Genomic DNA, 10,913 nt, shown 5'->3' with positions numbered 1-10,913 from the left:
AGTTCGCTTCTCCTGCCTTACTTTGCATAAAGACTCTCGGATTTCTACAATTTTGGAGTTAGTATTTATTTAGCCTACGCCTTAATAAAATGTCTAAGTGAGGCATTTCTGCACTGGTTTTTGTCCCTTTTATTCGGAATTTGGCACTTCCTAGCTTTTGGTATATTTAACTGGTCGGCGTTTCCTTATATGTCCTAAGGAACGGAACCTATAATAACGGACAGAAATCTGAAGACATGGCTCTCTTAATATCATCATCTACCCTCGCTTTGCTTCCAACGTTTTCTCTTCTGGAAAAAATCGAATTGCCGAAAATATAAAATATCGATTAATTTGTAGGAAATATTTAAGAAAATTAAATTAATCCCGCTCTATAAACTACTACCTATCCTTTTAGGTTTCGCTCATTACCATTCTAATCTACTACATTCTACCAGAACAATTGTCAACAAAACATCATTGTCAAATTGACATTTGATTTTCGGCGTGCTAACCTGTAGGTTATATTTACACGTTTCACCGTAAACTTCTAACTAAAACACTAAATAAAGGATGTCTCTACTAAGGATAAGGTAAGTTGTTGTGTCTAGGCGGAAAGTGACGCAAAATAACAGAAAGTTCGGTTACAGGAAACCCACAACACATAAGGGAAAGAAAATTCTTTTGGCTCGTGAACCACAGATTCATGAACCAGCCAAAAACACGCTTTTTATTGAAGGACGCAAGTGCTCCGGCCCCATAAAGCAAGCTCTTAAGGATCTTTACCATATCAAGAAGCCTTTGTGCAAAGTCCTTACTCGGAACAATGATATTTCGCCTTTTGAAGATGCTTCGTCGCTGGAGTTGTAAGTTTGATGTAAATTTCGTTGTTTGCTATTTTTTCATGCGAAATTGTATTCCTTTTTTCAGTTTAACAAGGAAGAATGATTGCGCCTTGTTCATGTTCGGCTCGACATCCAAGAAACGGCCCGACAACTTGATCCTGGGCCGCATCTTCGAACACGAACTCCTCGACATGGTCGAACTCGGCATCAAATACTTCCGCGGCTTAGGCGAGTTCAAGAACGAAAAAATCGGGACATGCGTGAAGCCCACATTGATCTTCAACGGCCCAAAGTGGAACCAAACGGAAGAACTCCGCCGCCTGCGGAACCTCTTCATCGACACATTCCACCGCGACACGGTCGAGGCCATCCGCCTGCAGGGCATCGAGCACGCGCTCAGCTTCACCGTCACCGAGGACAACACGATCATGATGCGATCCTACAAAATTCTCCTGAAGAAATCGGGCCAGCGGACGCCACGCATTGAACTCACGGAGATCGGGCCGTCGATGGATTTCACGATTCGTCGCACGAAACTCGCCTCCGAGGATCTGTTCAAGCAATCCAGGAAGCAGCCGCGCGAGGTGAAGGTGACCAAGAAGAAGAATGTGGAGCCCGACGAGCTGGGAAACGTGCACGGAAGGATCCATGTGGGCAAGCAAAACATCGAGAGTTTGCAGACGAGGAAGATGAAAGGCTTGAAGAAGACCCCGGAGGAGCGCAAGGCGGAGCGACTGAAGCGGAAAGTTGCCTTGAAACAGGCGAAGTTGAAGGAGAGTTTGTGAGCATTTTTATTTACTTGAATTTACTGTTATCGATTAAGGTTTATCTGTTAAGAGACATTTTAATACAAATTCAACAAAGAAGATGAAATTTTTTCGAATCATTTGAGAATAAGTTCTGGTTCCGTCCTCCGTGCCGCAGGTGGATGTTTGCGGGTTAAGGGGTTTGTGCAGAATATGTTTTTCCCCCTATTTACGAGCAAAGTTCTTGTCTTCATTCCATTTTCATCGCATGCACGAACCGCCATTCACCACGAACGTACTAGATTTGCCCCATATGCCCCACCCACTGCAGTCACCTACGCAACTGTCAACAAATCCAACAAGTTAACAAACTCACTCCCACGCGACATCCAACCTGCACAGGCGCATTATCCAGTGCTACCGATTGTCGCCTCTGAGGTATCTCATCTTGAACGCCACAATAATTTCGCGATTGCGACTCTCGCGAGTGTAACGCCAGCAGCCAATCGCTCCGCGAAACATAACAAAAACTCAGTAACAGAACCGCAACCACACGCCGAGCAACAACAAGAGTGAAGCCACCGACTCCGCTGTGAAGGTGAAAAGTGTTTCCCGTTTCTGTGGGAATTCCGTGGAGCCCGTTCGGCCAAGTGCATTTCGCCAGTGTCAGCAGTATTGTACGCGACACTGTGCCCGTTCCAGTCATTGTGAATTGGCTTCTCGCGGTTGCCATTTAGCGTTTTTGTGTCGTCCGTGCATTATTGGAAGTGCCGCGGAGTGGCCAAAGTGCTTTCCGTGCTGAATTGCAGTGGAACTGACGTGAGAACTGTGTGAAATCCAACGGGAAGTCGGGCGCAAAGTGTGTGACATACAAAACCCCCAGGAAAGTGCGAGTTTAGCGCCGTGAGGTACCGTAAAAGTGACGGAAGTGCGCACCCGAGTTGTGTTGTTTTCTCCGCTGCCTGCGAAATAAATGTCAGTAGCCCTCGAGCGCGGCGCAAGCATCTGTTGGGAATTGAAGTGCCAAATCGCGAGCGACCACGAGCAGCAGGATTACCACTTGTAGACCGTGTCTGGTAGGAATGCCTCTGGCCAACTCCGCGGACCCATGGAGAGCCCCAATCAATATCGTCGGGAACGAGGTAAGTCGCATCTTTCACACACTTCCGGCTGTCCGCCGAGCGCCAACCCTACCCCCGCTGGAATTCCGTTCAAGTGTTTTCTTTTGCTATTATTTTCCGTTCAGTTCGATCCACTTCCAGCCGCGGCTGCAGCAAGCTGTGCCCGCCGCGCGCTCATTAAGTCGAAGGTCAGCGAGGCAACCCCCTGATTCCATATGGAATTATTCAGATGTTCTGTGGCTGGTCCAGCTTTAGATAAGATCGCATCGTTTGCGCGTCGAGTCAGATGCGGACTTTTGCTGCAGTCGACGGTGTTACTTCACAACATTCCTCGGTTCTCCACAACGTCCCGACTCCTCCAGAGCTCTCGCGCCTCCCATATGCTTCCAACTCGGCTCCTAGCTCCCACCCCACCGCCGCGAGCTGAGCTCGCAACTTATCAACAGACGGCAGCCCGCTCCGACCATGGCGCTCTGTTGTGTCTTCAGCGCGCCACTCACCTCCACGACCTCCCCATCTCAGCAGCTTCCCAACTCCACGTCCCGCCCCTTCCTTCGGCGCCCGCGAGCTCCGGCACTCCATTTGTTTACATTCAGGTTCTGCAGCAGCAACTTGTAAATTAAGTTAACATTTGCGCGGCGGTATCGTGTCGCCTTTCCTAATTATGATTCTGCGGAATCCGTCCTGAGTTCGACGGCAAAGCGTGCGGTTAAGCTCACACATCGCGTACGAGACCGGAAAAAATTTCCAATTACAGAGAATTTTGGAATTAATTGCCAATAAAGCATGCTGCCGGCTCAGCGTGGGGCTGAACGTCCTCTTCCTGCCAATTGGGGTCCTGCTGGGCCTGAGCCTCCCCATTTCACTAAATGCTAGCAGCGGGATATTTCCTACTTTCTTCGGCTAGAGAACGACATCATTGCTGTGTCTTGGACGAATCACCTCCGCCGCCTGAGTCATGGCTGCCCCATCTAATCCCGGGCAATGTAATGCGTGTCCATAAAGTCAGGAAATTTTATCTATGGAGCTTGTCGGGCTTTTCGCCGGCACTCTTCCACCGAAAGCTGGTAATTAATGTTTTTATATCTGAACGGACCAACAATGATAGAACACCCGTTCGGAAAATTCCCTGAATTAGTAGACAAGATACAAATTGCCCTTCACGACAGCCTTACTCGCCAATTCAAGGATTCCGGCCCAGTCGACGGGAATGCTGCCTGCTCTCGTGGCGATAAAAATGTAATTAATGTTGTTTCGCTGCTTGCCTGGAACACGATTAAGGCGTGATAATCTACACCAGAATGAAAGTCCTGTTGAAGCTCATTTTTCTTACTCGTTGAATAATTTTTAGCCATTCATCGAGGTCGGGGCGTAGTTAGCTCCTGTTTTGTGAGAATAATTAGTTTTTTCAAGGCTTTGCTATCACTTGGAAAGGCAATAATCGCAAGGACCAACCAAGCTCAAGAAGCGACCCAAGGACACCTTAACAACTCAATTTACTGCGGTTTCCTGAGTTATTCTCCTCTTCTAAGACGCTACGTTATATGTTTCCCATGGGCATCCTAGAGGGAAAAGTTCAGCCCGGCCGCAAGCTCAAGACGCAAATAAAATTTAATTTATTGTTCAAACAAAATCTAGAATTATTGTCGATTTATTAAGAAAAAATGAAAAGGAAAATGCCGCCTGAGACGGTGCAGGACAGTTTTCTTTCGCTCTTTCCAGCCCCCGTTTCTCTCCCATGTCTTTTGTCTTTAGAGGCTGTATTGCTTCTCTTACTTGTCCACGGGTAGAGTGGAAGCAGTTCTCTCAATAGCTGCTGTTGCAGAACGGATGTTGCCGTTTTAATGTAGGAACCCCTGGCATCATGGTTCCACCAGCTCGGGCCCAAATTCGCATCACAATGTACGCCACACGCTTCAACTGAACTTGTCTCTGACGTATTCGAGGACTGCTCCTACAAGAGACTAGAGGAATAACTCATAAAGCGCTTGTCAAGCCAACTGCTACATGAAATGAAGCAAAGGGTGGCAAGGTCGGCACGAAGCAGTGGCTACAGATGCTTCCATGGAAATGATCGCATCCCAGTCCTCCTGGCAAATTAGCATTCTCCGGAGAAAATTTTCCGGTGATAGCACTTCACCTAGCGTTTCCTCTAGGTTCCCCCTTTCTTTCACGAAGAACATTGGAAGAATACGTGGACTGGGCCCTTTGGGACCCGTCGCAGTTTGGACAATTAGGCAAGGTGTCCAATTTAGACCTGTACATGTATTGACAGTATCCTCCATGGCCGGTGAGAAACTGGTTGAGATTATAATTGATCTCCCTATCCTTCCTCTGCAGCCACTCCCCGATGGAAGGGATCAACTTGTAAGTCCAACGACCATTTCCTGACTGCTTATGGATCTCTCTCTTTCGGTTTTTTTTTCACCTGCGATAAGGGAGAGATGCACCTGGTGTTATAAATGTTCATCATTTCGGTTTCCAGGATGTCAATCGGCATCATTCCGGAGATGACGAACGCTGCATCATCTGAGACGGTCCTGAAGGCGAGCACACCCGTAAAGCTGTTCTTCTGTAAACCGTACTCAGCTTACGTGCATTGTCTAAAACATGCAGCGCTTTTCCCCAAACTGGGACTGCATACAGCATGGTAGAACTCATCACCCTGGCTATGAGCAACCTGCAAGTATGCCGTGGTCCTCCTACGTTCGGCATCATCCTTGCCAGAGCCATACTCGTGGTGGATGCTTTTTCGCAAGTATGTTCTATGTACTGCTTAAAATTCAGTTTTCCGTCTATCATCACCCCCAAGTATTTGATCGCTGACTTGGAAGTGGTGATACGATTCCCGATTCTTATGTAGGCGTTTTTTCTGGATATTATCGCACTTAGTTATACAGCCACGTCCATATCGTCAGTCCCAAGATACTTCATCTTCCTTCTCAGTGCCTTCCTCTGCCACCGGGTTGACGGTAAACAGGCTGCTTGGCGTTAAACCAGTAGCGTCCACGTCACCAGCTTACCTTTCTTCCGTTCTTCCCGGTAATTGTGAAGGAGAAGATTCTGACAGCCAGGATTCAGCGTGTAGTCCCCTCCCTCCTTAGTGGCTGAAGTTAGATTTGGGCTGTAGTACCACGGACGGGCTGGCCGGGTTTCCAGTTCCTCCCGAGTTGAGACTTTCCACAATTTACTGTCTGGCTGGCTTCGTCGTAAGCAGTAAATCCAGGTACATGCTTTCCACAGATTATGAATATGCCTCCAAAATGCGTGACCCGATCGCGGCATGATTGCCCATGGTCGTTGGTGGATTCGAAGTCTGTGACTTCTTACCACTTGGAGACTTCAAATCCGTAGTTTCCAGATTCATGGTTGGACACCCTTAGTATAGTAATACACTACTACAGGCTCCTCCATCACGACAAGGTGGTGGCCGAGGGAAGACTAGAAAAAACTAGAATTGCCGGGATCTCTGACGACGGCTACCCAAGATGCAACACCACGTCGCGTGACAAATAACGACCTCTTGAGCCGCCGCCTTGTCGATATAGGAGCTGAAGTCTTGGTTTTTCCCGCATCGCGGAATCACAATTTAACATTGCATTTCTTAAAACTCATAACAGCGAATTCCTTGTCAATCTGCACGTATGGCTATAGCCAGGTAGGCATGAGTCTAGGACTCTGACCAACGTTTTCTTTGTGTTTCATTATCGCGGACATCAGCATTCCAATCTTAGGCGAAGACTTCCAGTGCAACTATGAATTACTAGTGGATCTACACAACATGCCCCTCATTGATGCCACAGTTTCCTTCTGGTCATCAGGAAAAATCTTAACCTGCTCGCCGAACACTCTATCATTTTTGAATACGTTACCGACCCACATATTCTTCAAATATCGTAACACCTCTACCAATCGTAGATTCTCTGAGCCCGTTAAGCATGATGTTCACCACATCACTACTGTTGGCTCCCCTATGTTTTCTAAGATATGTCCATTACCATCGCAGCTGCGCGGAAGCAGTTAAAAGAATTTCTCAAGCAGAGTATTTGCAGACCTTCAGATAATTGTTGGTCTTTCTCTAAACCCAATGACGATTGGAGACCTTGTGGCGATTACAGAAGTCTAAATGTCCAGACGGCTCTACATCGAGCTCCTATTTCACGATTTTGCGCACTCCGTTGTAGATAACCGTACTTTCTCGACCTTGGACCAAGTCAAGACATATCATCAAATCCCCGTAAGTCCCGAAAACGACAACTTGCACACTGTTGACTTGGAATTCCTTCTTTTTCAGTTATATAATTACTCTTAAAGGCATCCAACCGAACCCAGTCAAAGTACAAGCGACTTTTAGCTTTCCACTAGCAGAAACTGTTGAGCATCTGAGAGGGTTCTTGGGCATTTTAAATTTCCAGTGTCGTTTCTTGCTCAAGGCCGCCCACCATCAATCGGTCCCTAACGCGTGCTTGTCTGGGTCGAAGACCAAGGACTATCCCCGAATTTCGTGGTCCTCAGATGCTGTTCAGGCGTTTGAGGACACCAAGCAAGAGCTGTGGAAGCTACACTTCTGGCATTCCGTCAAAAAGGTGCATCCCTTGCCATATTCGTCAATGCCTCTGACGTCGCTAAAGGCGGTACACTCCCCCAAAAAGCAAACCAAATCTGGCAGCCGTTGAGCTTTTTTTCAAGCAGCTGAACCCCACTACATTGAACTATAGAACTTACGATGATGAGCTATTAGCCGCGTACCTCGCAATTAAATACTTTTTGCATTCCTTTGAAAGCAGACCATAAGCCATTCACTTTTGGTTTGAGACAAAAGCCCGACAAAGAGTCCCTTCGCTAACTTCGACACTTGAATTTTATCACCGTTGATTTTCCCGCAATCGGGAAGATGCAATTCTTCAGACCCTCAGAACCAACTCCAAATACACATCTACAGAGTCTCCTATCTTCGGATCAACGTCCAGTATACACTGCGAGATCTCAGACAAGGGAACAAGCCTACATATTCCGGTCGATTTCCGTTAGGAAGTATTTCAGCATCGGTTAATCATCGCAAGGTTTTTTTGGTCGTCCATGAACAAGTACATTAATTGTTGAGCCAGATATTGCATCTCATGTTGAAAGTCGCAAGACTGCCGAACATATGAGAAACAAGTTCCTCAATTCACCAACCGTTTCCATCCATTCATCTCGATTTAATTAGGCCTTTGTGAGACTCGCACTGGTTCAGGTATCGCCTCACAATCATCGATCGGTTCATGTGGTGGCCTGAGGCGATACCTCTGAATGACGTTTCTGCACAATTTTGTCCCGAGGCACTCTGTCAAGAGTGAATTCCACGGTTCAGTGTGCCGACAGTTTCAGTCTTATTTTCTCTCGGAGTTGGGCAAACTCATCGGCTTTAAAGGTCACCGGAAAAGCGAGTACTACAGTCTAATGGGATAATTAAAAGATGACACAGGCCGCTATAATAACTAAAGGCAACCCTACCTGGTCGCAAGTCCTATCACTCATCCTACTTGGCCTGCGGACAGCCAATCGCGAAGAATTTGTTGGAAGTCTCACGGAGCTAGTATACGGAGAGAACCTGAGACTCCCTAACAACCCTGTACTCAACATTAGGCCGAGGCTTAACACCACCGGATTGTTGCGTCTGCTCAAGGATGCAGCGCGAAAACAAAAGCTGCCAATAGACACCAACCCCACGAAAAACGTGGCCGACGTGCCAAGGCTTCTCGACTTCTGCACGCACGTTTCCCTAGCCCGGCTTAAGCTTTCTTCCCGGAAGAAAACGCAGGCAGGGAGACAGATTCGTCATGCATCCATTTTGACTTGCACCAGCTAAGCCGAGAAGCCATCAATCGGGTCCCTCGCTGAACCTCATGAATTCCTCCCACAGGTGAGACAATCAATCGTTATCGATACCTTCAAACCCTGAGAACTTCTCGCCAAAAGATTCGTCGGAAGAGGCCGTACCTTGTCACACTACGCTTCTCATTCGCGAGTTTTTTTTTGCCAAAAACTCGATGACAACCCTTCCCCATCCCCCTACTCTCCTGACCAGGCTTCGTGTGCCTTCTAGCTGTCCCCAATACTCAAGTACCCAATGAAAGGACAACGTTTCAGAAGATAGAGTAGATCAAGGAGGCATCCATGAAACAGAGTTTCCAGATGCATGGAACAGTGGAAACACCGGCGGGAGAAGTGTATTCGCACCCAAGGGTAGTATTTTGAAGGGGATAAATTAGAACAATTGTCTTCCTTCCTTTGTCTTCCATCTTGCTTCTAAAGACTTTCTACAATCGCGTGTGGAGATCTTTATTAAGGTGCGCATAAGCTTCTCCATCTCAATCCTTGCGGTTCTCCCATTGAAGGCTTCGTTTTTTTTTTAGTCTTAAGGGCGTCTTTTGATGCCACGTTTTCATTCAGATAGCGCAGATATCATTCAGCACCTGTACCGCTGAGGCCTATCCGCTTCCTGACGTCTGATATTCTGACCCTAGACGTATAATATTTTTGCTGATTCCTGCCTTCTGATCAAAGACCTTTGTTTTAGGCCAATGTTGACCTTGACTCCACTGCTTGATTTCTCAACTTCTCTCTTCTTGTATGTAGTCACTGGTTCTCAATATTGCGGAGATGTGCCTCCGCTTGATGGTGCAGTTTGTGTGCGGTGTAAGGTCCTGCTTGTTTATTGTTTTTATTTTCTTTTGTTAATTGCATATTCATTTGATTCCTACGAGTATGGGGTTAGAAGGATCGCGTGCCCTAAAGTCTGATAGTACAGTAAGGCCAAGCTTACTCACTTAGGCGACCAGGTATTAATGATCCTCTGTTCGAATACAGTCAGCCATTTTGACTGGAAACACTGACTGGCATAACACTCTAGAAAGGGGAAGGTATTTTTCAACTCCTTAGTTCAGATCCATAGCGTTTTGTTAATAGTGGCGCAAGGTGTGGCTATCACCACCCAGCAACGATCTTGATAAACGAGAGACTTGGCTTCTGACCATAGATCAACTACAGAGAGAGAGAGAGAGAGAGATAGGTTGGCTTACAGAGAACTATATCGCGTAACAATCTATCCTGCATTCAATCGCTTGACCCCGGACAACACTACTAAGTTGGTTGTCGATTGGCCGATTCTGGACGATTGCTTCCTTAAGATGGTCCATTTTTAGACCGTATTCGTTTGAATTAGGAGCTCATGGTAGATTATTTCCTGCGAAAACACACAGAAAAACGGTCTTGATCGTCCATCCTGACTTTGTCACTGACGTAAGTATACTACAATTCATCCACGATCCTTGTCGCTTGATGTTGCGGCAAATGATGTACTATTTTTCACTCCTTAGGTTCACGGGGAGCTATACTGAAGTCAGTTTATCCCAGTCGCTTGTCAAATCCTTTTACCACCATTCGAATTTTTTGGCTTTCAGTAATACCGTCAGTTCTCTATTTGTTCCTTGGAACCACTTGACACTCAATGGTCTTTGCGTTCTCAGGACATACGACCACATTTGAAGTATCATTAGGGATAGGGTTTCAAATCTCTGCTTGAATCGTTTCCTGCTATTATTCAGCTTCAGGACTAACAGCAGGAAGAGGCAAGCAAAGTTCCTGTAATTGAATTTTCCTTTTTATTCAGGCGCGTATGTATTGCAGTCAAAAACTTGGGGGTATCTGATATTCGAATGCGTTCCGATCCACGCTTCATGAGTTTGTCATCACAGTGACTTCCATCCATAAAGAGGGACCAATCTCGAATACATGATCATGCATTGTTCTCCTAATCAGCGATACAAGGTCAGAGATTGTTGAATTCGCATTTTTTGAGACTTCACTTACTATTCTCTGCCGTAGGGTTGCAAGGCTTTTATTGTCCTCTCAGTTTTAATTTACACTAAATTTTGAAACTCGACGAGTTTTGCAGTTGTTGCTTGCTTCAGATTTGTTTTAAGAAAGAGTATCTAATATCGCTTTCTGTAATCGGTGAATCTCATGAAGTATTAGCTCGGCCTTGCGAAGATACTCTGATTGACGTCAAATTTCACATTTTTCAGTTAAGCTTGCAGCTCGCGAAGAATGAAATGACCCAATCGCTGGTACCTGCGTTCAGTTTGCCCAGTTGATGAAACAACGTTTACGGGGGGATGTGACTCTCGAAGGTAACCTAAATGTCACTCCTCTTGGATGTTAGACGCCAAAATCTTCGG

General features: G+C 46.4%; 2 protein-coding genes across 6 annotated transcripts in view; both read left to right on the top strand.

Annotated features, from left to right (window-relative positions):
- Window positions 1–416: 416 nt before the first annotated feature.
- LOC119658803 (ribosome production factor 2 homolog) lies at window positions 417–1,690 on the top strand. Its single transcript, XM_038066525.1, has 3 exons — window positions 417–572; window positions 630–845; window positions 910–1,690. The coding sequence occupies exons 1-3, from the start codon at window positions 553–555 to the stop codon at window positions 1,607–1,609; spliced, it is 936 nt and encodes a 311-aa protein (XP_037922453.1). The 5' UTR covers window positions 417–552; the 3' UTR covers window positions 1,610–1,690.
- Window positions 1,691–1,942: 252 nt separating this feature from the next.
- LOC119658793 (ribosomal protein S6 kinase 2 beta) overlaps window positions 1,943–10,913 on the top strand; it is a 147,101-nt gene continuing 138,130 nt past the window's right edge. For 3 of the 5 annotated variants that reach the window (XM_038066508.1, XM_038066507.1, XM_038066510.1), the window contains exon 1: window positions 1,944–2,712. In XM_038066508.1, the coding sequence (XP_037922436.1) occupies window positions 2,653–2,712 (60 nt within the window). In that variant the 5' untranslated portion in view covers window positions 1,944–2,652. Of the gene's footprint in view, window positions 2,713–10,913 lie in introns of all 5 variants that reach the window. The other 2 variants (XM_038066506.1, XM_038066505.1) reach the window with 1 other exon arrangement.

The sequence above is a fragment of the Hermetia illucens genome, chromosome 6 (assembly GCF_905115235.1).
Source record: "Hermetia illucens chromosome 6, iHerIll2.2.curated.20191125, whole genome shotgun sequence".
NCBI lineage: Eukaryota > Metazoa > Arthropoda > Insecta > Diptera > Stratiomyidae > Hermetia > Hermetia illucens.
This window is presented reverse-complemented; position numbering and strand designations above follow the sequence as displayed.